This window comes from Myotis myotis, unplaced genomic scaffold (genome assembly GCF_014108235.1).
Source record: "Myotis myotis isolate mMyoMyo1 unplaced genomic scaffold, mMyoMyo1.p scaffold_m19_p_12, whole genome shotgun sequence".
Taxonomy (NCBI): domain Eukaryota; kingdom Metazoa; phylum Chordata; class Mammalia; order Chiroptera; family Vespertilionidae; genus Myotis; species Myotis myotis.
In genome coordinates, this window is record NW_023416316.1 from 3,815,487 (window position 1) to 3,841,351 (window position 25,865).

General features: G+C 55.5%; 3 protein-coding genes across 13 annotated transcripts in view; 2 read left to right on the plus strand and 1 right to left on the minus strand.

The window, feature by feature from the left end:
- The window catches only part of ZER1 (zyg-11 related cell cycle regulator), a 27,405-nt gene extending 13,153 nt beyond the window's left edge, over positions 1 to 14,252 (plus strand). For 3 of the 5 annotated variants that reach the window (XM_036329446.1, XM_036329444.1, XM_036329445.1), the window contains exons 6-16: positions 863 to 977; positions 1,113 to 1,259; positions 1,565 to 1,738; positions 5,543 to 5,758; positions 6,428 to 6,469; positions 6,616 to 6,735; positions 7,649 to 7,764; positions 8,355 to 8,543; positions 9,386 to 9,483; positions 11,113 to 11,215; positions 12,688 to 14,252. In XM_036329446.1, coding sequence (XP_036185339.1) covers positions 863 to 977; positions 1,113 to 1,259; positions 1,565 to 1,738; positions 5,543 to 5,758; positions 6,428 to 6,469; positions 6,616 to 6,735; positions 7,649 to 7,764; positions 8,355 to 8,543; positions 9,386 to 9,483; positions 11,113 to 11,215; positions 12,688 to 12,745 — 1,378 coding nt within the window. In that variant the 3' untranslated portion in view covers positions 12,746 to 14,252. The remainder of the gene's footprint in view (positions 1 to 862; positions 978 to 1,112; positions 1,260 to 1,564; positions 1,739 to 5,542; positions 5,759 to 6,427; positions 6,470 to 6,615; positions 6,736 to 7,648; positions 7,765 to 8,354; positions 8,544 to 9,385; positions 9,484 to 11,112; positions 11,216 to 12,687) is intronic. The other 2 variants (XM_036329447.1, XM_036329448.1) reach the window with 2 other exon arrangements.
- Positions 11,209 to 25,865, minus strand: part of PKN3 (protein kinase N3) — a 23,084-nt gene continuing 8,427 nt past the window's right edge. For 3 of the 4 annotated variants that reach the window (XM_036329440.1, XM_036329439.1, XM_036329441.1), the window contains exons 17-22: positions 25,210 to 25,272; positions 25,031 to 25,107; positions 24,468 to 24,610; positions 24,272 to 24,379; positions 24,062 to 24,142; positions 23,523 to 23,975 (exon numbers count right to left, since the gene is read on the minus strand). In XM_036329440.1, the coding sequence (XP_036185333.1) occupies positions 23,763 to 23,975; positions 24,062 to 24,142; positions 24,272 to 24,379; positions 24,468 to 24,610; positions 25,031 to 25,107; positions 25,210 to 25,272 (685 nt within the window). In that variant the 3' untranslated portion in view covers positions 23,523 to 23,762. Of the gene's footprint in view, positions 12,364 to 23,522; positions 23,976 to 24,061; positions 24,143 to 24,271; positions 24,380 to 24,467; positions 24,611 to 25,030; positions 25,108 to 25,209; positions 25,273 to 25,865 lie in introns of those variants that run through there. The other variant, XM_036329443.1, reaches the window with a different exon arrangement.
- ZDHHC12 (zinc finger DHHC-type palmitoyltransferase 12) lies at positions 20,118 to 23,540 on the plus strand. 4 transcript variants are annotated; one of them, XM_036329455.1, is made up of 5 exons: positions 20,118 to 20,296; positions 21,825 to 21,958; positions 22,292 to 22,369; positions 22,553 to 22,719; positions 22,952 to 23,540. In XM_036329455.1, exons 1-5 carry the CDS (start codon positions 20,197 to 20,199, stop codon positions 23,151 to 23,153), a joined length of 681 nt encoding a protein of 226 aa, XP_036185348.1. In that variant the 5' UTR covers positions 20,118 to 20,196; the 3' UTR covers positions 23,154 to 23,540. The 4 variants fall into 4 exon arrangements, with proteins under 4 accessions (XP_036185348.1, XP_036185346.1, XP_036185349.1 ...); XM_036329453.1 differs by having other exon boundaries at positions 20,124 to 20,296; positions 22,930 to 23,540; XM_036329456.1 differs by having other exon boundaries at positions 20,124 to 20,296; positions 21,828 to 21,958.

Here is a 25,865-nt window from a genome sequence, read left to right on the forward strand (position 1 = left end):
AGCTAGAAACATCGATGAGAGAGAAACATCGATCAGCTGCCTCCTGCACATCCCCCACTGGGGAAGTGCCCGCAACCCAGGTACATGCCCCTGACCGGAATCGAACCCGGGACCCCTCAGTCCGCAGGCCGACGCTCTATCCACTGAGCCAAACCGGTCTTGGCATCCTCAAACTTTTTAAACGGGGCCAGTTCACTGTCCCTCAGACCGTTGGAGGGCCGGACTATAGTTTAAAAAAAAACTGTGAACAAATTCCTATGCACACTGCACATATCTTATTTTGAAGTAAAAAAACAAAACAGGAACAAATACAATATTTGTATTTGCATGTGGCCCGTGGGCCATAGTTTGAGGACCCCTGGCTCAGACTGTCCAGAGACAGGGCAGCGGTGTTCAGACGAGGCTGGCGGTACCGGCCATGTGGTAGGTGCTGCAGCAGATAGGCTGGTTCCTGGGTTGGTGGGTCGAGAGATCGGATTCAAACCCTCCCAGCGGTAATTGGCCACAGGCCCTATCTGTCCCCAACCACACTTTAGCGGGTTTGCTTGTTGGGCCGGTCCCTTCGTGATTGTTGGTGGAACCTAAAGGTGACCCGTCCTCACTAGAATGGCAGATAGTATTTTCCAAAGGTGACCACAGCCACACCTCCCATCCCACGTGCCCTTCTGCAGTGTGACCTTGCTACCCTGCCATCAGGAGGTAGGGTCTATGCCCCTGCCCTTAAAAAGAAAAAAGCTGAGCTGGAGAGTCTAGGAGAGGGTCCCTAATAAATCCCCAAGCCCCCCAGGGAGCAGCCCACCTTCCTGCTGAACCTGGGGCAGCCCCAGGCCTCGGGCCACTGACCCCAGCACCTCTTCCCCAGCACCGAGCCTTCCAAGAGCAGCATCATGCCTTTCCGGGCTCTGAAGAGGCCGCTGCAGTTCCTGGGGCTCTTCGAGACCTCCCTGTGCCGCCTCACGCACATTCCGGCCTACAAGGTGCGGGGTGGGGGAGGGAGGAGCAGGGAGCCCTGGAAGGAGGGAGGGGTGGGCTGGGGGGCCCCCCATGTCTGCCCTGGGCTAGAGGCGGAGCCGAGACCTTTTCCCAGCGGCCTGAGCGTGCGTCCTCCCCAGGTGAGTGGCGACAAGAACGAGGAGCAGGTGCTGAACGCCATCGAGGCCTACACGGAGCACCGGCCCGAGGTCACCTCCCGGGCCATCAACTTGCTCTTTGACATCGCGCGCATCGAGCGTTGCAACCAGCTCCTGCGGGCTCTGAAGGTCAGCCCCGCCCCGGAAGCAGTGTCCCCACCTGGAGGATCCTGGCCTCGGCCGAGCCGTGTGCCAGGGCCCCTGTCCCTCCTCTGCGTCACCTCATCCCCAGGACACCGGCAGTCCTCCCCCCAGCCCACCCCACAGTGCCTCACCTGCCCCAGCACTGGCCTTGTCCCAGGACCATGGCCCGGCCCTGCCTTCTGCTCCCCAGCCTTGGACCTGTGCCAGCCCCTCGAAGAGCCCTAGGCCTGTCCCTGCACAACATCCACAGGACTTGCCAACCTGGGCCCCATACCCTGTCTTCCATACAGCTGGTCATCACAGCCCTCAAGTGCCACAAGTATGACAAGAATATTCAAGTGACAGGCAGCGCCGCCCTCTTCTACCTGACCAACTCCGAGTACCGCTCCGAGCAGAGCGTCAAGCTGCGCCGCCAGGTCATCCAGGTGGTGCTCAATGGCATGGAATCCTACCAGGAGGTGACGGTGAGCCCCCTGCCGCGGTCCTGCATGCTCTCCCCAGCCCCCTTCCCTGCTCCCCTGTGGCCCAGCCTCCCAGCCTGCTCGTAGATCCCTCCGATGCCATGCTCCCACCCTTTCTCGCCTGGCTCTGCACTGCCCTTGTCCCCACACCCCTTCCCTACAGCATCACCCCCAGACTCTGGGACCTGGCGTCCAAGGCCCACTAACCCGCCCCACGCCACTGCCACCCTCCCCCCAGGGCCCTGCTCATACTGACTCCTCCGCCCTCTGCCCAGTCACATTCTGCTGGGGGCTATTTTTTCAGTAACTGCTTTTCTTATAAAAGTAATAAAGATTTTTATTGTAGAAAAGTTGTAATTATGGATAGAAAAACCCACCGCCCAGAGCTAGCCCCGTTCGCGCTGCCGCCGCCGCTCTGGGTTTCAGTCTGCGGGTCTTTATTGAGTACGGGCGCTCGCTCTGCGTGATGCTGTGCAACGCGTGGCTCCTGTCTCAGCAGTCTCGTGGATGCGGGCCTCTCCCGTACCAACAGGATTTTTAAAATAATGTTTGTTTTCTGATTATAAAAGCAAGACACTGAATGCTTAGAAAACAAATTCAAGTGAAAAGAAAGTGTAGTAACTAGAAAGTCAAAGTTGTTCACAACCCCAGCTCTCCTCCCCAGACAGCTGGATCTAACGGTGCGTTTTCACAATCGTTGTCGGCCAGTGTCAGCGTCCTCAGCCAAGGAGAGGCTGCCATGGTGCTGCCTGACCACTCAGAGGCAGTGGCCAGCCCCATCCCCCGCGGGACCAGAGCGGGCGCCCCTGAGGGCGGAACATTGAGGTTGCTGTGTTATTGCTACTTCAGTGAGGCTCTGCTGGCTCTGCTTAGCTGCCTCCCCGTGTGCTGCGTGTCCAGAAGTGGAATTGTGGGGCCGTGGGGATGTGCGTGCTGAAAGCATTGGGTTCTCGAATTGCCCTCCAGAAAGGCTGTGGTGGGATGCGGCCCCTGCAGGGTTGGGAAGGCCCGCTTTCCCACAGCCTCCAACTCCAGGGCAACTGTTGTTTCCACATGGAGACCAATTTTATAATCAAGTAAAAGGGGCATCTTTTTTTAATGAAAAATATTGCTACTTGAAGACTCTCAAATGAATGAATAAACTCTATCAAAGAAATGGAAGTTAAAATAACAAGATACCACATTTCATGTCAATGCTGATGAAACCAGACATTGACAACAGTGAGGGGACGAGCACTCTCGCACTTCCCACGGTGAGCTATGAATGGAGCAGCTCTTTAGAAGGCAGCTGTCAGGACCTGCCCAAACCAAACGTGCACTTCTCTGTGGGCCTAGGTGTCCCACAGTTGGAAATCTTAGAGGGAAGGATATGCATACATCCACCTTTTTTTTTTTGAGAGAGAAACATCAATTTGTTTTTCCACCTATTTATACATTCATTGGCTGCTTCTTGTATGTGCCCTGACCAGGGATCAAACCCACAACCTTGGTGTATCAGGATGATGCTCTGACCAACTCAGTTACCAGCCAGAGCCTATATCCACACTTTTTGATTAAGTAAAGGTCAGTGGAAACTAAAATGTTTTAGTATTAGGGGTCTGGAAAAGTTAACGCACGACCCCCCCCCCAGTGGGATATTATGATAAATCTGCACATCCTAACATGGAAGGTGCCCCCTGCATATTGATAAGTGAGGAGAAGTTTGGGACAAATATGTATAATGTCTTTTTTTTTTTAATCACTTTTTAAAAATATATATATATTTTATTGATTTTTTACAGAGAGGAAGGGAGAGAGATAGAGAGTTAGAAACATCGATGAGAGAGAAACATCAATCAGCTGCCTCCTGCATGCCTCCTACTGGGGATGTGCCTGCAACCAAGGTACATGCCCTTGACCGGAATCGAACCTGGGACCCTTCAGTCCGCAGGCCGACGCTCTATCCACTGAGCCAAACCAGTTAGGGCTATAATGTCTTTTCTTGCCTTTCCTCTCCCCCAAATATATATTTGTATTTATATAGTAGAAAAAAATCTAGAATGTACACCAAACTTTTTTTCTTAATATATTTTTATTGATTTCAGAAAGGAAGGGAGAGAGAGAGATAGAAACATCAGTGATGAGAGAGAATCATTGATCAGCTGCCCCCTGCACACCCCACACTGGGATCAAGCCTGCAACCTGGGCATGTGTCCTGACTGGGAATCAAACTGTGACCTCCTGGTTCATAGGTTGATGCTCAACCACTGAGCCACCGGCTGGGCTAAACACCTTCAATTTTAAGAACTGTGTGCTCCCTCTTGGTCCAGAGACCCCGCGTATAGCCAGCAAGAATGGCCTTGGACCGCAGCCTGCCAGACACGGTGTTCTTTACAACTCCTGTTCCCCACAGGCCCCCAGGCTCCACATGGCAGAAAGAGGAAGGCCTGTGCACCCCACTTTTAACAGTGATAACTCTGGGGAATAAAGTGGGGGACTAACTGCTCAGATAGTAGTATTTGAACTTTTTTCAGTAAGTATTGCTTTTATAACTTAAATTTTTTTCTCAAATTAAAATATATATGTATATTGTGCGGGGGAGACCAAGAGTTAACCACGGGTGATATCTTTTCATTTTCATAATTAATAAAGTATGGTGAACTTCCAGTATCTAATGAGAAAAAATTAAGGAAATTAAATCACAAAGAAAATGCGCTGAGAACACTATAAATAAAGCCTGCAGACAACGCAGAGAAATTGAGGCTGTGGAGCCTCCAGAGCTCTCCTAACTGCTGGTCGGAGTGTAAACTGGTACAGCCACTTGGAGAACAGTCTGGTGTCACCCGGTAAAGACACCCACACCTTGTGACCCAGAAGCATCACCCCACACGTGTGTGCCCTCGTGGGGCCCATGTGCATGGACACCCGGATGCATATACAAGATATGTTTGAACCCTAACCGGTGTGGCTCAGTGGATAGAGCGTCGGCCTGCAGACTGAAAGGTCCCGGGTTCGATTCCGGTCAAGGGCATGTGCCTTGGTTGCGGGCACATCCCCAGTAGGAGGTGTGCAGGAGGCAGCTGATCAATATTTCTCTCTCATCAATTCTAACTCTCTATCCCTCTCCCTTCCTCTCTGTAAAAAATCAATAAAATATATTAAAAAAAAAAAAAAATATGTTTGAAGTAGTCAAAACATTGAAGTCCACCAGCAGTGGAGTGGATGAGTACATTGGAACACTATACTGCAAAGAAAAAGGAATGCATTTCAGCTACTTAAAACAACATGCTTGATCTTGCAAACCTGCGGTTGAACTAAAAGAAGCAAGATGCTAGAAAATCTATACTAATAAAAGTGTACTATGCTAATTAGACCGGACAGCTGAACGACCTTCCGGATGAAGCCGCGGCTGGAGAGCTGAGCCCCTTGCATGAATTTTGTGCATCAGGCCTCTAGTCTTTCAAATAAAAAAGCAGGGGTTGTGGGCATCTGTAGTGGGGAGAGGAACTTATGGTCAGAAAGGGACATGGGGGCTTCTGGGTGCTGGCAGGGTTCTATTTCTTGACCCAGGTGGTGGCTGCATTGTTGTTAAAATGCTTGTCTGCTGTATAATTATTTGTAAAACTACATTTGTTATTTTATACACTCTTCTCTGTGAATATTTCACAATTTTTAAAAACGTGTTTTAGGGAAGCATTGTAGCCTCCTCCTCCAGAAAGCCTTCCTGGACCACCACAGCTCTGGATGACCCCTCGCCTCTAGAGAGCCCCCCGGTTCACCTCGAGAGTCTGCCCCTGACTGTGTGCCCCTTGTCTCTGCCCGGCCCAGGTCCAGCGGAACTGCTGCCTGACCCTCTGCAACTTCAGCATCCCCGAGGAGCTGGAGTTCCAGTACCGCCGGGTCAACGAGCTCCTGCTCAGCATCCTCAACCCCACTCGGCAGGACGAGTCGATCCAGCGCATCGCTGTGCACCTGTGCAACGCCCTGGTCTGCCAGGTGGACAACGACCACAAGGAGGCCGTGGGCAAGATGGGCTTCGTGGTGGTGCGTGCAGGCGGGCATCCCCCCCCCCCCCTCCTCATCCGTAGCCCCACTGCCGCATGAATCAGGCTAGACCAGAGGAGGAGTTTCCTATCAGTGCATGTTGCTTACAACCCCCGTAGATGTCCTCCCCCTCGAACATCCTGTCATCCCCCCTTAGCCCCTCTCTTCGCCCATGGGTCACACTGTGCAAGTCACTCCTGCTGCCTCAGACCGGGTGCCTTGATGTGTCTTCCCAGCTGCAAGTGAGCTCAGTGGGGAAGCCGCCGTGCTCGCTCCTCCCACCGTTACGTCCCAGCACTTGCTAGCATAAGGCCCAGTGCCCAGTAGGGAGAGAACAGCTCCTTGCTGAAGAAAGGAAGGGAAGGATGGGGAAGGAACATCCAGTCTCTCACATTCTCACCGGGGAGGCTGAATTCCCCAGAGGGGGAGGGCCGTGCCCAAAGCCACTCAGGGAGTCAGGGTTGAGCCAGGACGAGCACCCAGGCCTCCTGATGCCAAGGACCAAGTCTGTGGGTTGCACTTCTTCCCACAGCCTCCCAGCAGACGGGCAGGTTTGGTCTTGTCAGGGTGTATTGGCCAGGAATAGAATTGCTGTCGCTCCTGGGTGTGGCCGAGGGACATGGGAGCGCTTAAGGCCTGGCCCCTGCAAGTTCTCTTCTCTGCCCACAGACCATGCTGAAGCTCATTCAGAAGAAGCTGCTAGACAAGATAGTAAGTGGAGTCTTCCTGGAGCCCCTCATGGGACTGGTTTGCCTCGGGGGTGCCCATGTTTTGTCAGGGGAGCCCTCCCTGGGTACCAGGAGCCGCCCGTCCCGGCGAGCTGTGCTGAGCCCCCTCTCCCGCCCGCCCGCCCGCAGTGTGACCAGGTCATGGAGTTCTCCTGGAGCGCGCTCTGGAACATCACGGACGAGACGCCCGACAACTGCGAGATGTTCCTCAACTGCAGCGGCATGAAGCTCTTCCTGGACTGCCTGAAGGTGGTGTCCCCGCCGCAGCCTCCGGGCCCTCCACGCGCCACTCCGGTCCCCAGGCCCCCGCCCCCGGGGGTTCCCACCCGAGGCCAGCAGGGGCCACTCACAGGCCCACCAGCCCAGGGTTTGCTGCAAACAGAAGCTCCAGAGGCCTTCCCTGCCCCAGCGGCCTGGCTGGGCCCCTGTTACAGCCCTCCCTCCACGGGAAACCGCCCGCCCTCCACAGCGCCGCCTCAGGCCGCCCCATCTGGCCGGGGCCCATCGGGACATCAGCTGGACAGAGTTCTGTCCAGTAGAATGGTCTGTTCATCCTGAAACACATCCTTTGTTTTCTTACTCTACTTTCTAAGGGGATTCCATTCAACTAGTATTTTTTTAATTTTTATTTTTTGTTATCCTCACATGAGGATATTTTTGTCCATTGTTTTTCAGAGAGAGTGGAAGGAAGGGGGGGAGAGAAAAACATCCATGTGAGAGAAACACATCGACTGGTTGCCTCATGCACGTGCCCCAACAAGGGGTGGGGAGTAAACTGCAACCCAGGTACGTGCCCTTGACTGGGAATCGAATCAGAGACCCTTCGGTGCGCAGGGCAACGCTCTAACCATTGAGCACACTGGCCAGAACAAAACTGGTATTTTGAGCTTTGATGAACAGAACCATGTTTGTCCCATTCACAATGTTAGGTCCCATCTCCACTCAGCCTTTGATTTTTGTGGCAAGGAGCCCCCACCATTTTAATCCCTCGTTGTGTGTACCCAGCACTGCCCTGGGAGCACTAGAAGGCAGAAGGGCATCATATTGCACCCCCTCTTTGTCTATCGGAATGGCCAGACAGACGCTCATAAAGCGTCTAAGTTAAGCATACCAGACTGATTAAGTACTAATTGATGTGGCCCGATGGCTCTCATTTGGCCAGGAATTCCCCGAGAAGCAGGAACTACATCGGAACATGCTGGGACTCCTGGGAAATGTGGCAGAGGTGAGGGAGCTGCGGCCCCAGCTAATGACTTCCCAGTTCATCAGTGTCTTCAGGTTGGTGCTTCTCTCCTTTGCCTTTTTGCCTTGGCTGCCAGGATGCTCAGAGTTCTAGTCTGTGCTTAGTAGCAGCAATTGCTCTTAGCCTAGGTTTTTGTTATAAATATTACCTTCCCTCTATAGCAGTGATGGCGAACCTTTTGAGCTCGGCGTGTCAGCCTTTTGAAAAACCCTAACTTAACTCTGGTGCCGTGGCACATATAGAAATTTTTTGATCTTTGCAACCATAGTAAAACAAAGACTTATATTTTTGATATTTATTTTCTATATTTAAATGCCATTGAACAAAGAAAAATCAACCCAAAAAATGAGTTCACGTGTCACCCCTGACACGCGTGTCATAGGTTCGCCATCACTGCTCTATAGTATAGTTTCTTATCCTCTGAGCTCTCCAGAAATGGTCCTCTAGTGGCTAATCTTACATTAGCGCCCTCAGATCCCTTCTACAAGTCCTCTGGGTATGGACAGTAAGTGACAAAAAAATCAGTAGTGCCTCTGGCAGGTGGTTTGTAAGTTGTGCTCCAGCAGCTGGTATCTGCAGAGGGACTTGGGGGGAATTGGACTCCATTTCTCTCCCTTCTTGGCAGCAATCTGCTGGAGAGCAAGGCTGATGGGATTGAGGTTTCCTACAATGCCTGCGGCGTCCTGTCCCACATCATGTTTGATGGGCCTGAGGCCTGGGGCATCTGCGAACCCCAGCGGGAGGAGGTGGAGGAGCGCATGTGGGCGGCCATCCAGAGCTGGGACATCAACTCCCGGAGAAATATCAATTACAGGTGCGGAGTGGGGTGCGGGGGGGGGCGGAGTGCGGTGCTGGGACAGGACGCTCTTTGCCTGCACGGTCTGGTCGGAGCCCCTGGCCTGTCTTCTAGTCCTCTGCCGGGTCTTACTGAGGCAGAGAGCAGAGCTCTGGGTCCGTGTCTCCCTTCCCGCCCCTGTTCCGTGCAGATTTCATTCCTTTCAGCGCAGCTGGCGTCAAGGCGCGCTCTCTGTGGCTCCGTTTCCAGCCTCAGGTCGGGGTCTCCCTCGTCGTGTTATGACTGGGTCTCTTTCTTTCTTTTTTCTTTCTGTTGGTGGGGATGACTGGGTCACTATGGGCGGGTGGCCCATCTGATTGGCACTGAAGTTGAAACCCATATTGGGAGGAAGGGGCTCATGCTATGGCTTTGGTGACGCCCCAGTTATGGCGTCCCCAGGAGAGATGAAGTGGATCACTGCCCCAGGGGGGTTGCAAATACGTTTTGGGGGCTTTTGGACATGAGTGCTGATGGCCCAGGGAAGGTCATGGTCAGCAGTGCGGTTACACCTTCAGCCTCCCAGGGCACAGCCCCACTCCCACCCCCCGTAGGCTGGGCCACTCCTTGCTGAGGCCCCCATTTCTGCACCACCTCGTCAGTGTCCCTCTTACCTCCCTCATGTGTCCGGGCCCTTGACCTCTTGCACCGCACAAGGGAGCGGCCTTGCGGAGCCTGCAGTGGGTTGAAGACCAGATGCCCGCATCCCCTGTGCCCTGCTGGCCTGCTCACAGTTTGTCTACAGGACCCCGCAGGGAGGAGAAATGTCAAGATGCACTCCCTCAGCCCCGGCACCAGAGTGACCTTGATTTCTCTTCCCACAGGTCGTTTGAGCCAATTCTTCGCCTCCTTCCCCAGGGCATTTCCCCCGTCAGCCAGCATTGGGCCACCTGGGCCCTGTACAACCTTGTGTCTGTCTACCGTGAGTACCGTGACCAGTGGGCCTTCGTCAGAGCCAGGGACACCCCGACTGAGGGCAGCCTTGCCCTCCGGAAGCGTATAACCCAGCCGTGCCCTCCTTTGAGCTAAAATCAGTGTCTGTGCCTCGGAGCACAGCCCTCGCTCTCCAGCATTTGTGGGGCGCACAGCATAGTGGCTGGCCTGGCCCCATCACGAGAACAGGCCTGGCAGGCGAGACGGCCACCCAGAGTTCCCAGACAGCTCTCGTAACGTCTCCTGCTTCCATGTGAATGAACAGGCAGAAATCTCCACGTCCTCGGGAAGGCAGAGGGAGACCCACCTACACAAAGAATCCGAGAGAACGGGAGAGAACCTTAGAAGAGCTCTAACTTCTTCCTCAGAGAGCCCCAGCCTCCTCCCGTAGGAGAGCCTGAGCTGTCCTCGGCTCGGCGACTTTGGGGGACGTGAGAAAGAGGGTGCCTCGCTAAGACTTAGATGACAGACCAGGCGTGACCCCGAGTTCCCTCCCTTACTGCTGTGTGACCTGATGCGGGTTCTTCAACCTCCTTTGTGAAATGGGGATAATGATATCTCCTACCTCATAAGAGTGATCTGAAAAGAGAACCAGCAGAAAGTGCTGAGCCTGGCGCCTGCACACTGCTCAGTCCTGTTAACCTGCAGAGCAGATATGCATTCGGGCTCAGGGGGCAGACAACCCGGGTTTGAAAACTGGCTCTACCATTTGCTGTGTTACTTTAAGCAGGTTTCTCAACCTCTCTGTGCCTTAACTGTCTCATCTTTAAGATGGGATAATAATAATAGCACTTACCTCATAGGATCGCTGTGAAAAAAGGCATGTTAAAGCACTTAGAACATACCGGCTGTTCAATAAACAGTAGCCTCTTTTATTATTCTTTGAGGTTAGTCTTACTAAAAAGTAGCACCTTACCTCAAAGAGGCCACGTAGCAGAGGAAAGAGCCCTGAACTGGGACTCCCTCGGACAAGCGCTGGAGTGACTGTGGGTGAATTACTTCATCTCTCTGAACCCCAGTTCTTTCATTTGTAAAATGGAGACAGTAAAGATAGTTCCTGCCACACAGAGCTGCTGCAGGCCCATTGGAACGCTGTGTTCTCCATGGACACCAGGCACTCGAATGCTCCTGGTTGGAGGGAACCATGAAACCCCATGAAACCCCCACTGGAAAGGCACGGTGTTCCGCCCTGGTGACCACCAGCGTCACCTGGTGGTATTTTGTTATAAACACACAAATAACGGTTCCTGGATCTGTTGAATCAGAATACCCAGGGCAAAGCTTAGGAATCTATATTTTTACAAAACTTCCCAGAGAACAGAAGCCCCCAGTTCAGGTGATATTTCCCATAGAGAGAGTTGGGGGGAGGGGGAATGCTGCTGCGTACCAGAGTTGGGAGGAACTTTTCCAAGGATTCACCCCTTGCCCCCCCCCCCCCCCCGTCAACTCGGGCTGGGCAGACATGGCTCTTCCCAGATTAGAGCAGGGCCCTCATGCAGGCCTGCGCCTTCCCACCTCTCTGAGAGGGCAGGCCTCACAGCAAGGGAGGGTTTTCTGGGCCACAAGCTGAGCGAAGACCCACCCTGATCCCCTGCTGTCTGCCCCTACCTACCCACAGCGGATAAGTACTGCCCCCTGCTGATCAAAGAAGGTGGGATGCCCCTTCTGAAGGACATGATAAAGATGGCCACGGCGCGGCAGGAAACCAAGGAGATGGCCCGGTAAGAGACAGGCAGTGTTTCTGCTGGAGCCTTGATTTGGGGGCTGAGGGACACTGCGGGCGGTCAGGACATGAGGTGAGTGTGGAGGTGGACAGCATATTGATGTCCAGCTGGGGCCTCCCTGAGTGTCGTTTCAGCCACAGTGTGGCCATCCACAAGTCAAATCAGAATCTTTCATTATTTCTGGCTAAAAACATTCCAGCGGAAGGGAGGACGCAGTGTGGTGACATACACACTAGAGATGAGGCGGGGCCTGGCGAACGTGCCTGAAGGCGAGGTCCCTCAGAGCGTCAGGCCCTGCGCGGCGGTGGGGTTTTCACTGGAGTCTAAGACGTCACTGGGCTGACCTCACAGTGACCCTTGCTTTCTCTAGGACCCATTCTAGGAGGGAGCGGCTTAAGTTTACCCCAGTTCCTGACACGGTGCAGAATAGAGGGTCGTGGAGAGGGGCCTGGAGCTCTGAGTCTCCCAAGACATGACTGGGCTGGGAGTGTTGGCTGTTTCTGCAGTTCTTTTTGGCAAAAGGCACAGCTTAAACATTAATTGACAGATTTATCTGAGTTTAAGAAGAGCAAAATGATGGTTCTCACATTAATTTCCCTAAAGAATCATCTGGAAAGACTGTTTGCGATGTACAGGCCCCAACCTGGATGTTCCCCCCCAGTGGGTGTGGGAGGTGGGCCTGGGGACATTCGCTGTCACCGGGGTCCCAGGAGGTTTGGGAAGCACTGGGTAAGACTGGCCCGGTCACTGGACCTCTCCGTAAGACCCGAGGGTGTGCCTGAGCTGGCCTGTGTGACAGCAGCTGTGACTGGCACGGACAGGGCGCTTAGGAGCAGTCACGCCGCCTCGTCCCGGCTCCTGCCCACGCCAGGCATCCCTTACTTCCTAAAACGCTTCAGACGCCCCTTAGCACTTAGAGGCTGCAGTGAACAGCACCGCCACCCACCCACCCATGGGAAGGCCATCGGGGTCCAGGGTGACACCTGAGAGTGGTGGGGCAGCAGATCCCAGGGGCCAGAACGGAGTGGGTGAAGGACTCGAGGTCAGCACGAATGGCTGTTCCCAGATGCTGCAGGATGTCGGTCGGCCCTGGGAGTCTGGTGTGCAGTCTGGGGGCCATTAGTAGACTTCGGGGAAGAAAAGGCCTGTGTGCAGGGAAAAGTGAAGAAGAAAGACAGGCTGAAGAAAGGATTGGGGGGGTTGGAGGTCAGGCTTGAGCTGATTCAGGGGAGTCCCTGAGGCCGAGAGGGGGCAGGACACAGGGAGGAAGGCAGGGAAGACAGGGTACTGATGGCCACAGGTACCGTTTCCTGGGTGCTCTGCACAGGCCGGCCGCTCTGCCAGCCACACACCATCTCAGTCAGCATCATTGTTAACATTTGCTAACAAATTCAGCAGCCTGATCAGCGGGGAGGGACATGGCCCAGCCGACCCCAGCCCGCCTTCCAATGCTCTCCCGTTGTCTCCAGAAAGGTGATCGAGCACTGCGGTAACTTTAAGGAGGAGAACATGGACACGTCCAGATAGAGGCCTTGTCCCATAGCCGCCACTGCTCTGGACACAGGCCGGCCGGCAGCACTCAACAGCCCCGCCGGCAGACCCCCCGGGAGCCTCCCACTGGATGAAGGGACACGAGGACTTTTGCACAACTGACGCTTTTCCTTAACATTAGTGAGATATATATATTATATATATATATTATTTTTTTTTGTTAGGAAGTGTGAAGTTTTGTGTATATGATTTCTGTACAAAAACAAAAGAAACACTCCCTGAGTCCTTGCAGCTTCCTTGGCCATTCTCAAGCCCTAACTCAGCCTTCATCGCTGCCACACTCCCTCCCCCCAACTAAATGCCTCTAACGATGCGAGTGTCCGGTTCCCCAGTTATCTCAGACCCTGGCCTGGCTTCCTCTTCGGGGAGGCAGCAGGCTTTTAACACTCCAGCACCTAGCCCACCCAGCAGGGCCTGAGAACCGTGTCTGGGTTCCTGCGGGCAGCTGATGGAGTTTAGGGATTAAAACCAACCCCACTGAGTCTCCTGAATGCCTTGGTGCTCCCAGCTGTGGGCCATCTGGGGCAAAGAAGTGAGCTGTGCCTCGGCCTACACCCAGGCAGCCCCGGCCTTAGAGGCCCCTCCAGGAGCGGGGCTCCCAGTGGCCCTGCTGCTCTGGCCAGGCCTGCCTGAGGCCAAGCTGCTACGGAGGCTGCTTGTCTCCCACCAGGTCCCAGGCAGTTGAAGGCCCCAGTCCAGGGCTGGTCCACTGCCCACTCTGCCAAACATATCCAGAACCTGCCCCCGGCCTGGGAGCCAGCACCTTCTGGGACCAGGGGCTCGTTACTCTCTGGCCCTTCATCTGCCCACAGCACCCAAGGTGCCCAGGCACCCCACCAGCAGAACTGAGCCTGCCTCATTCGCCCTGCCTGCCCACTGCGCACAGGACCCACTCCTCTCAGGCAGGCGCTCCCGCCCCCCCCTGCCCCCCCCCCCCCCCCCCCCCGCAGCAGCAGGCAGATGCCTCCGGACCAGCACGCGGCACAGCCCACAGTGGAGACCCTCCTGTGCTGCCCTGCGGCTTTACCTTGGAAAACTCTGGGCTGAGTTCCAGAGAAGTGTGAGCCCCAAATGTATCCGAATATCTTGTGCTCCCCCAACGTAACTCCGAACTGCTTCTCTCGTGGGGTGGGGTGAGGAGGCCCCTCCAGAACCAGGGGCCTGGAGCAGGGCTGACTGCAGCCAGTCCTGGGGCGTGGCTTTTCTTCCCTCCTCCTGGCCCAGGCCTGTTGCTGGATTCTCCTAGCACTTCTGCGAGGAGCAGCCCCTCGGAGAGGCACCTGGCCTTTTCCTCCTGGAGTCTTTCCCTCCCAGCCCTGGGGCGGGGCAGCTGCCCTGCGTTCCCAGCTCGCCCTCCCTTCCATGCCCAGGTGGCCTGAGCCAGCCCCCTGGGCAGAGCTCACATGGCATTGCTTTACCACCTGGGTCCTGGGTAAATGTCTGTACTTTGGGGTGTCACAGAAATACATTTTTGTGAAAAGTGGAGAGGAGCAGAGTGTCTTTTTTTGTGTGGAAGGGGTGGGGTCCGGAGAGGGGCCACGTTCTCTCTGCTCCCCTGTGCCCAGACTCAGGATACAGCTGGCAGCCAGCACCACGGCTCTGCCCAGGGTGGCAAGGTCTGATGGTAGAGACAAATGTTAGGTACGAAATTATGAGCCAGTGTGTGATGGGCAGAGAGAAGGGAGCCCGGAGGCACCTCCTGTGGGCTGGGGGGAGTGTGTCAGGGGTCGGGGAAGACCAGTTAGCTGGGCCACAGCGTTCAGGGCCAGGAAGAGCCCTAGGGGTCCCGAGGCAGCATGGTGTTCCTCATGCAGTCAGGGAAGCTTCTCAGAGGAGAGGAAACTCGGGAGGTGAATCTAGGGGAAAGACGAGGCAGCCAGGCTGGCTGTGCAGGGCCCAAGGAAAGAGCATCGAGACAGAGGGCCCGGTCCGGCCACGAGAAGGGCCTTGCAGGGAGGACCACGAGCAGCCTGTGGGGCTGCAGCAGAGTGAGGGGACGAGGGGGGCGAGCAGAAGTCACTGGGGCCAAACCACCAGGTGACCACACTCTGGCTTCGCCTAGGATGGTCCTGGTTCCACTTGCCCCAGTGTGAATATCACAGTGCCCTCTGTGCCCCTGGGGTACACCTCAGGTTGCACCCAATGGGGGAGGGCCACTGCACGAAGAACAGATCCAGGGGAGCCATTCCCACATGTGCCAGGCGGGTGTGTGCCCAGTGTCCGAGAAAACGAGTCTCTCCTTGACCAAATCCTAGCCAGGCTCCTCAGCCCTCTGCTCAACGAGGCCTCAACCTTGACCTACAAAACCACTACAGACGCTCAAGCTCGTGATTTCGTCCACCTCCCTCCTCCCACATTAAAAAAGTTAAACACTAAAATCGTTTCTAAGAGCTCCGAGTTGCATTCCTAGGCTGACCCTAGCCGACCTTAGAGCACCGGCCGGAGAGCTCAAGGCTGTTAAAAGACCAGCGACCCCACACACCAGGCTGCCTTAGAGTCTTCACCAAAAAGGGCTTGTAACTGACCCCTTCCTCTCCCTCTGAAATGAATTTGTATCTTCTGCAACTCAGGGGTGTCTTTCTCAAGGACCTGGACGCCATTCTTTTGAAATGTAATCCTCAGGAAGGATGGGGCGGGCCTCTGTCTCCTCGTCTCTGGGAGGATAGAAGCCAAACTTCAGTAACTGCCAGCCAGCAGACACAGCGGACATAATGAGCGTTTACTCACCAACCCTTCGTAATGTTTCACGCCCCTGAGTCTGCCCAAGCCCATACCAGTTCCCTCTCTTTAAATGCCCAGTCACTAATTGCTTCTGGCCTTTTGGCTAAGATCAAATGTAGTGGCAGTGTCTGTCTGTTCTTTTTTCAATTGTGTGCCGACCACCACAATCAAATCGTCTTCTGTCACCATAAATATGGCCCCCTTTCCCTTTACTACCATACCCCCAGTGTCTGTTCTTGTCGGTTTAAAATGCCCGGTCACCTCTGTGCAAATTGAAGTGGCACTGAGTTCACACTGGAACCTCTTCCCTACGACAAGATATTACCGGTTAAGATCTGTCCTTACCACTTTAGTGTCCGACTTGATCTGTGACATCAGTATGTCAATGACACATGGAAGCTTCAGGGTTAAGTGGATAATGTGCTAGAATTCCTCACTCAGTTAAGTCATACCCCATTGCAGTTATCAAGACTGAGTTTTGAGAGAAACCAAGATGGCGGCAGAGGTAAACACCAGAGTTTGCTGCCTCGCACAACAACTTCAAAAATACAACTAAAAGACGGAACAGACATCATCCAGAACCACAGGAAGGCTGGCTGAGTGGAAATTCTACAACTAGAAGGAAAGAGAAAAGCTTACCGAGACTCAGAGGAGGAGCAGTGCGGGAGTAAAATACTAAGGTACAGAGGTGGACGCGGAGCGGGCTGGCGGCTGAGAGCGCGGTTGTCGTTTTCAATCGGGAGGGAGTCTCAGGCTCTGGGCTCCAGCTCTGGGCGGGTCTTTGGGGACCCAGACTCATACGGGAGAAGCGGGACTGTCTGGCATCGGCTGGAAGGCGAGGGCAGCTTTCTCTCCGAGGTGCTTGCAGCGATTACCGGGACATTGAGAAGTGGAGCCTCTGAGGGCAGGACTGAGAGCAGCCATAACTGCTAGCCCCGCCCTGTTGATCCCGTGAGACCCACCCCGCCCAAGCCCTGCATGGAGGCCTTTGCTGGGTAGCCTCAGGCAAAGGCTAGATTAGCACCTGAGATCCAGGAGCCAGGAAGCCCAGAGGTCAGAGTGGGACCATCCTGTTTGCACCTCCTCGGACCCTTAAAGGACACACTCAGGTCAGACCCAGTGAGCACCAAAGCCCCATTGAAGCAAGTCTTGCCCCGGAGGGGTGTCTCCAGCACAGAAGCTCTCCCACTGCAGACACAGCTGATTCTCACAGCCAATTGGCCTGGAGGTCAATTCCTCCCAGCGATACCTACAACAATCAAGGCTTAACTACAACAAGACTGTGCACAAAGACCACAAGGGGGTGCACCAAGAGTGTCCTCCTCAGGTAATTGGGGAGGCTGAGCCACTGGGCCCTAGAGGACACTAAGCACAGAAAACCACTCTATCAACACAGGGAAGCATAAAAAATGCGGAGACAAATAAAAAGGACACAAATGACAGAAATGGAGGAAAGCAAACGACTGGATATAGAGTTCAAAACCACGGTTATAAAGTTTTTCAAGAATTTTCTAGAAACCACTGATAAATTTAGTGAGACCCTGGAGGATATGAAAAAAGACCAACTAGAAATTAAGCATACACTGACTAAAATAAAGAATAATATACAGAGATCCAACAGCAGACAGGAGGATCCCAAGAATCAAGTCAAAGATTTGAAATACGAAGAAGCAAAAAACACCCAACCGGAAAAGCAAAAAGAAAAAAGAATCCAAAAATTTGAAGATAGTGTAAGGAGCCTCTGGGACAACTTCAAGCGTACCAACATCCGAATTATAGGGGTGCCAGAAGAAGAGAGAGAGCAAGATATTGAAAACCTATTTGAAGAAATAATGACAGAAAACTTCCCCTACCTGGTGAAAGAAATAGACTTACAAGTCCAGGAAGCACAGAGAACCCCAAACAAAAGGAATCCAAAGAGGACCACACCAAGACACATCATAATTAAAATGCCAAGAGCAGCCGAAACCGGTTTGGCTCAGTGGATAGAGCGTCGGCCTGCGGACTGAAAGGTCCTAGGTTCGATTCCGGTCAAGGGCATGTACCTGGGTTGCAGGCACATCCCCAGTGGGAGATGTGCAGGAGGCAGCTGATCGATGTTTCTCTCTCATCGATGTTTCTAACTCTCTATCTCTCTCCCTTCTGCTCTGTAAAAAATCAATAAAATATATATATTTTTTAAAAGACAAAGAGAGAATCTTAAAAGCAGCAAGAGAAAGAACGGCAGTTACCTACAAGGGAATACCCATACGACTGTCAGCTGATTTCTCAACAGAAACTTTGCAGGCCAGAAGGGAGAGGCAAGAAATATTCAAAGTGATGAATGCCAAGAACCTACAACCAAGATTACTTTATCCAGCAAAGCTATCATTCATAATTGAAGGTCAGATAAAGAGCTTCACAGATAAGAAAAAGCTAAAGGAGTTCATCACCACCAAACCAGTATTATATAAAATATGAAATGCTGAAAGGTATCCTTTAAGAAGAGGAAGAAGAAAAAGGTAAAGATACAAATTATTAACAACAAATACACATCTATCAACAAGTGAATCTAAAAATCAAGTGAATAAAGAATTGATGAACAAAATGAACTGGTGATTGTAATAGAATCAGGGGCATAGAAAGGGAATGGACTGACTATTCTTGCGGGGGAAAGGGGTGTGGGGGATGCGGGTAGAGACTGGACAAAAATCGGGCATCTATGGATGAGGACAGTGGGTGGGGAGTGAGGGCAGAGGGTGGGGTGGGAACTGTGTGGAGGGGAGTTATGGGGGGGAAAAAGAGGAACAAATGTAATAATCTGAACAATAAAGATTTATTTAAAAAAAAAAAGATTGAGTTGCAAGTGACAGACACCCAATTCAAACACCAACCCAGATTAGTCAGAGGTTGGAGGGTGGGATTCACTGACTAATGCAACTGGGGAAACTAGAGCTAATACCAGCTTCAGGCAAAGCGGGATGTAGGGGCCCAGACAATGTTAAGACTGTCTGTCTTTCATACAGCCTTTTGGTCCTGCTTATCTCTGTCTCTTGATAAGATGGCCTCACCTTCTCCTGCCACAGTCTCTCTCCACAGAGTGTAACGACAGCTGTCAGTTGCCCTTATACTCTATTCCTGCTTGAGATCCCAAAGAAAGCCTCGTTCTCCGCAGCTTTGCCTTACTCTCATGGAATGATTCTAATTGGCCCTGCCAAGTCACATGCCCACCAACGAGGACCAATCCCTGGAGACAACCAGATGGGGAAGTGCTTGGCTTTCTAGAGTCACAGCCCACAATGACTTCCCACCACTCTATGGAGTGAGGGACACAGTTCCTTCAGAATCACATGAGATGGGGAAGAGTTAGTTCCCCAACAGAAAAAGGAATGTTGAGCTGACAAAAATAACAGATGTCATGTCCTAGCTGGTTTGGCTCAGTGGGTAGAGCATCAGCCTGGGGACTAAAGGGTTCCAGCTTCAACTCCTGGTCAGGGCACATGCCTGGGTTGCGGGCTGGATCCTCCTCAGTAGGTGGCGTGTAGGAGGCAGCCAGTCAATGATTCTGGTCATTGATGTTTCTATCTCTCTATTCCTCTCCCTTCCTCTCTGAAATCAATAAAAACATATTTTAAAAAATAACAGATGTCAGAAAAGGATCCCTGGGCCCTGGCCGGATGATAGCTCACTTGGTCACTTGGTTTGAGCATCCTCCCAATACTGCAAGGTTATGGGTATGATCCCCATCAGGGCACATACAAGAATCAACCAATGAATGCATAAATTAGTGGAACAACCAATCTGTATTTCTCTCCCTTCCTCTCAAATTAAAAAAAAAATTAAGAGGCTTGCTGTAGAAGTTGGGAGGGGGCTAATCTGATGGAGAAAGAAGGTGGACATTGGTATTAGTGGGAGGTGTGGGTGGAAAGGCACAGCTGAATAAGGAAGGCCCTGGGGACACGGCTGAAGGAGTATGGGCAGTGAATGATGAAGCCTCGGGTCGGGCAAGCCGGGCTGGCAGGGTGTCGCTGGGGTCTAAGTACTGTGCTAGACGCTGTGCTGCCATTAGTTAATCCTCCCAACCACCTTAGGAGGGGATGCCATTATCATCTGTTATACAGACAAAAAACAGAGCTCAAAGTGGTTCAGTGACTTGCCCACGCCCTCACAGAGAGGAAGAGACAGCGCTGGCATTCCTGACTCGGACCCAAGTTGGGCCCCTCGTAGCCTGAACCTGCACCACGGAACTCCACTTGGCTCTAATCCCGTTTGCGATCCCTGATAATGAACAGCAAGGAGGTAAGAATGTCACCACTGAGCCTTGGGCGAGCGCTGCCTGTTGAAACCTCAATCATCACATCTTTGAACCGGGCACAAATCTGCAATCTTTGAAGCTCCCAGCGAGCGGCACGCATGCGCGAGGCTGTGGGGTTGGGAAGGGACGGAGACCGGCGACGGCTCCGGGTTCCGAAAACGTACCTGCCGGGAAGGGACTGGGGTGGCGGAGCTCCCGGCTGCGCGCGCGCCGGCCCCGCCCTCAGCCTCTTCAGGCACCTGTTGGCTCGAGGACCTACTCGGCCGCAGCTGCCACCCAATAGGCAGCCTCCCTGCCCCAGCCTGACCCCGCCCACTCCCAGGATTCGCCAATCGCCGGGCATCTGGGACCCTCTCCCTCGGAGGGCCCGCCCCTCTGGGCGCTTCTTCCGGGTGGGCCGGGGGCCGAGGTTATGGCGCCCTGGGCGCTCCTCAGCCCGGGCGTCCTGGTGCGGACCGGGCACACGGTGCTGACCTGGGGAATCACGCTGGTGCTCTTCCTGCACGACACCGGTGAGCCGGACCCGCGCCACCCGGACCCACCCGCTCCCCCGTGGTCCCCCAGACATTTGGGTCTTACTGGGTCCCCCGCCGAAGCCCCAGAGAAGCGGGGGGGGGTGGGGGGGGGACCACCCGTCTCCGCCGGCTCCCGAGGCCCCTTCCTCGCCTGTCATTCCAAGAGTTTCCGCCTAAGACCCCGTCAGTCCCTAATTCATACCAGCGTCTTCCTGGTCCCTGCCACATGCCCTGTCCATCCCGGGACCCATGCGATGGCCACCTGATCCGATGACCAAGTCCAGCCCCCATCACCCCTGGTCTCGGGATCCACCGATCCTGCCCGGGAATTGACTCCCAACCTTCCCTCCGCCGCCCAAGTCCGGGCTCCCCATCCTCAGGCAAGAGAGCACCTCACAGGGGAGTGACCCCTCCTCCATGTCCCCACCCTTGCTTCTTGCCCTAGTAGCTATCACCCCACAGACACCCCCACTTCCATCCCTCCCCTTGGGTTCCCACCCCTCCTTGCTTCAGCCTCCCCCCCGGGCCGGGGTGTTCTCACTTTCCTCCTAAGACCTTCTCAAGTCTCCTCCACAGTCTTTGCCCTTTATTTTTTTAAATATATTTTTACTGATTTCCGAGAGGAAGGGAGGCGAGCTAGAAACATCAGTGATGACAGAGAATCATTGATCGGCCGCCTCCTGCACACCCCACACTGGCGGAGTCCACAACCCGGGCGTGTGCCCTGATCAGGAACTGAAACATGACTCCTAGTTCATAGGTCGATGCTCAACCACTGAGCCACACCAGCCGGCCAGTCTTTGCCCTTTAGCCTCAAAACCTGCTCAGTCTCCCCATCAGAAAGAAACCCCCCTTCTTTCTCTGCTCCTTTTACAGCCAGAGTTGTTCACTCTGCTGTCTATCTCACACCCTCGTATCTTAGCGCAACCCCCTACTCCCCGCCTCCCCCAAATCCCCAGTCACCTCTTTGGTCTGGACCCTTTCTGGCCTGGGCCGCCATCCTGCCCCTCTTTGCAGCATCTGAGCCTGCCAGTCCCGCCTTCCTGTCTGTCTCATGAGCCTCTCAGACCAGGCTGGTCTCCCACGGTGGAGCCAGAGGCAGGGACCCCCTCCTTCCTCTCCCCGACATCCAGTCAGGTCTGGCCCCTTCACTCTCTAACCCCCATCTGTCCATCTCCTCCTCTCCGCTCTCGTCCAGCCACCTTCCTCTCCCTTCTGGACAGCCCTCTCTCTGTGCCTCCAGGCTTCCCCTCTGATCACCTTCACTGGGAAGGTTTCCAGATCTGCCCTCTAACCTTCCATGATTCCCTGTTGCCCTCCAGAGAGTAGAGATGAACTGCCTCTCTTTTTTTGCTGGTCCTGAACTTCTGTACCTATGCAGGAGACACCTGGCCACTCATCAAACCCCATCCCCAGGCCTTTGCTCAGCCAGGACACACTCCCCGCTCCACCTATACCTGCCCCCTGCCCTTCCCCCACACCCCCTCCTGTCCCCCAGCCCGGCCTCACTCTCCTCTGGCCCCAGCAGCGCTGCGACAATGGGAAGAACAGGGGGAGCTTCTCCTGCCCCTCACCTTCCTGCTCCTTGTCCTGGGCTCCCTGCTGCTCTATCTGGCCGTGTCACTCATGGACCCAGGCTACGTGAACATCCAGCCCCAGGTAACCAGTGGGCCCCTGGGGAGCTGAACCCCTCCTCCCACCAACAGGGGACCCAAGGCCCCAATAACAGTCTCATGCCAGGTTCTGTGTGGAGGGCTTTTCTGGGGCATCTCAGTGAATCCTCTTGCCAGCCCTAGAAACCCATCTGAATGAGGAAATGGCCAAGGCCCAGAGAGGGAACGCAACTGGCAAGGGTCACACAGCCTCCCTAGGTCCAGGGCACTGTGCCTCACTCTACCACCTCATTACACATGGGATGGCCTCCAAAATGTGTTCACCAGCCACCTGCCTCCCCAGGGGATCCCCATCTTATGCCCTGGCCCCCATTTTCAGGAGGAGGCCAAGGAGGAGCAGACAGCCATGGTTCCTCCGGCCATCGCCCTTCGGCGCTGCAGACATTGCATGGTGCTGGTGAGTGGCTCAGGGACCTCCTGGAGGGCCAGGGGTAAGGCTGAGACCAATCGCCTCCTGCCCCAGCGCCTTGGCCTCAACCCCCCAGCCTCCCAGATCCAGGCCCCGACCTCCCACCCTCATCCCTGCCCTCACTGTTGGTCTGGAGGGGAGCCAGTGTCGAGCCCCACTCTCTATGCCCAGCAACCCCTGCGGGCCCGGCACTGCAGCGAGTGCCGCCGCTGCGTCCGCCGCTACGACCACCACTGCCCCTGGATGGAGAACTGTGTGGGGGAACGGAACCACCCGCTCTTCGTGGCCTACCTGGCGCTGCAGCTTGTGGTGCTTCTGTGGGGCCTGTACCTGGCATGGTGGGTCCCGCCACTGCCCTGTGTGTGTGTGCGGGGGGGGGGGGGGGGGGGGGGGTTGGGGGGGCGGGCAGCATGTGCCCACAAGGGGTGCACAGCCGGACACCTTCTTCAGGGGCCCCGACCCTTCACCATTGGCCTGCCCTCCTGGGCTTCCTGGGGCGCCCCTGCCTTCTCCCAGCTCTGGGCCCCCATCCCTCTGCTGCCCCACAGGTCTGGCCTCCGCTTCTTCCAGCCCTGGGGGCTGTGGCTGCGGTCCAGCGGGCTCCTGTTCGCCACCTTCCTGCTGCTCTCCCTCTTCTCCATGGTGGCCGGCCTGCTCCTGGCCTCGCACATCTACCTGGTGGCCAGCAACACCACCACCTGGGAGTTCCTCTCCTCGCACCGCATTGCCTACCTCCGCCAGCGCCCCGGCAACCCCTTTGACCGGGGCCTGATCCGAAACCTGGCCCACTTCTTCTGCGGATGGCCCTCGGGGCCCTGGGAGACCCTCTGGGCCGAGGAGGAGGAGGGTGAGGGCAGCAGCCAGGCTGTTTAGGGCCGCAGGAGGCAGAGCCACCATCTTGTGCCTGAAAACGAAGGGCGGACCCCGAGGGCCTGAGCCTGCTCACGTCTGCTCACACCTCCCAGCCTCAGAGCAGACTGACCTCCAAAGGAAGGAGGGGAGGAAGAGGACCTGTGCGGGGCTAGGGCACCAGTGCCTAGGGCATCCGGAACCTTCCACCCTCCGAGCCAGAATCCCTCCAGTGCAGTTTTGCATATTTAATAATCCATAAAGCAAGTCAAGTATTAAAAACCAAACCAAATTGCTCCTCACCATGCCACCCTTTCTGTCCACGTCTGGCTGAGACGGGAGGGGTGGGGGGAGGCGGAGGGGAGCACCAGGCCCAGAGACTGAGCCAAGCCACCCCCTCGGGTCCGAAGGGCTGATAAATACCAGGCAAGGCCTGGCCTCCAGGGCAGGGCGGGTAGCTGGGCGGACGGGTGGGCAAGTAAGGCTCTAAGAGTGGGGGCGGGGCTGGAGACAGGGACACAGGGAAAGGCCCTCAGGGCTCCAGGAATCGCTCTGACACGAAGTCGAAGTCCCGGAAGGCGGCCTGCTGGCGGGCAGTGAGGGGGCCGCGGGGGTCTGGCGGGGTCAGGGCAGGCGGCAACCCCGTGAACTCGCCCTCGAAGTAGCGCAGGTCTGTGGGCCCGCAGAGGGTGGGTGCAAAGGGGGGCTGGACAGCGCGGGCCAGCAGAGCCTGCCAGTCGGTGGTCTGGGGACAAGGGCAGAGGTGCCTGAGGTGACGGCAGTGGCAGCCCACGCGGTCCCTCTGCACCTCCCACTGCGCCGGCCACTCACCCCGAAGAAAGGCTGTGTCTTGATCTCCTCGGCGTCCTGCTCGCCGGCCCCCAGGCGCTTCTCCGGGCACTTCTGGAGGAGCTGGGCAAGAGCAGTGCTCACCGAGGGCACTGGGCCCCAGGCTGCCGCCTCCCCAAGCCCCCGAGGGAGCTGGGCCCAGGGCCCCGAGGATGGGTGGTGCCGCCCAGCCCTGCACCCTGCAGTGGCTACCTTCTGAATGAGCTCGAGTCCTTGCACCGACAGAAAGCGGGGATACGGGGCTTCCGCATTGACGATGCAGTCAAACACCTCCTCCTCGGTGTCCCCTGGGAATGGGCACTGAGGGGAGGGGGGCTCAGCGGGGTGCACGGGCCACTCCCAGCCCACCCCAACCTCGAGGCCCTGGCCGCCCAGGCTCGGCACTCACCTCACCCACCAGCATCTCGTACAGCAGCACGCCCAGCCCCCACCAGTCCACGGCCCGTGTGTAGGCCTCCTGGGTCAGCACCTCAGGGGCCAGGAACTCTGGGGTGCCGCAGAAGGTGCTGGTCCGATCCCCAAAGCCAATCCCTGCAAATCAACATCCACATCAAAGCCAGCTCAGTGTGTCTGGTCCACAGTAACCTCTGTGGTTGTAAGAACCAACAGCCAACCCTTATGTCCCCCTGCACCTAACTGCCAAGCCCTGCCCCACTCTCGGAGGTGGGAATGGATTTTAGGACATGGGACGGAGGCGGTGAGGCTCGGCCAAGCTCACATGCCAAGGCCACGAAGGAAGCAGAACCCAGTGCCCTCTCCCAGCTCTGGAGCACAGGCTCGCCCTTGGGCCAAGGGAAGCTAGGGCTCCTTAGAGCTTGTAGGGTTTGGGAAGGAAGCACTTGGTCCCTGGAATGAGGGTGGGGTGGGGAGATTTCCCGGGAGACGCCACTTGCTGGCCTGGACTGGGTGCCAAGGCTGGAGGACACAGGATCCTGGATGGGAGACACCCACCTTCCTTACATAGCCCGAAGTCTGCGATTTTCAGGAAACCCTGGGCATCCAGCAGAAGATTATCCAACTTAAGGTCCCTGGGAGGGTGGGGGCAGAGCAAAGGGGCCCTGGAACGGTGCCCAGGAGAAAGACAGCATCCGCGCCCTTGCCACTCCCCCAGCCTCTCGGGGACAAGTTACCTGTAAATGATCTTCTTCTCATGCAAGAACTGCAGTCCCAGAACCACACAGGCCAGGTAGAACCTGGAGGGGGTTTAGGGGAAGCTTAGGCCCAGGACTGTGGGGGGAAGGGAGGGCAGGAAGGCGCAGGATGGCCATGGCCTGGGGACCCTTGGATGTGGGCAAGAGGCTAGGACAAGCCTCATGTGGGGGTGGGGCTCCCCTAGACAGCAGCCCAAGGTTGTCCCAAGGTTGCTGCCAGCTCACAGCCTCCTCTTCTTGGGGTCTCAGACCTCACTCTCCCGGCCTCCTGCCAGCAGCCTGCATGCCTGTTTTCAAATGAGGCTCTGAGACCCCAGGTCAGTGACGTGCCCAGGGTCACACAGCTAGTGGCAGAGCTGATATGAGCCCAGACTTCAGGGGCGCACTCTGGTGGACAAGAAATAACTTCAGCTGCCAGTCACTATTCACCGGCAATTCATTAATGTTATGTTCAACTATGCAGCCAGCCTCTGAAACAGTTGTTTTTAACCCGCTTCCTAGCTACATAAACTGAGGCTCAAGGTCACAAATGCTGAGAGCTGATACCCAGGATCTGAACCCAGGCCTCCCTGACGCCCTGCTCCTCTGCTGATGGGTGCCCGGAGGAAGCAGGGTGAGGGAGGCCCGGTGTAGGG

Coding starts and splice junctions, on each gene's coding strand:
- ZDHHC12 (XM_036329453.1), top strand. CDS start 20,197: ATGGCGCCCTGGGCGCTCCTCAGCCCGGGCGTCCTGGTGCGGACCGGG. Junction 20,297..21,824: donor GCTCTTCCTGCACGACACCG/GTGAGCCGGACC, acceptor CTCTGGCCCCAG/CAGCGCTGCGACAATGGGAA. Junction 22,370..22,552: donor GCAGACATTGCATGGTGCTG/GTGAGTGGCTCA, acceptor CTCTATGCCCAG/CAACCCCTGCGGGCCCGGCA.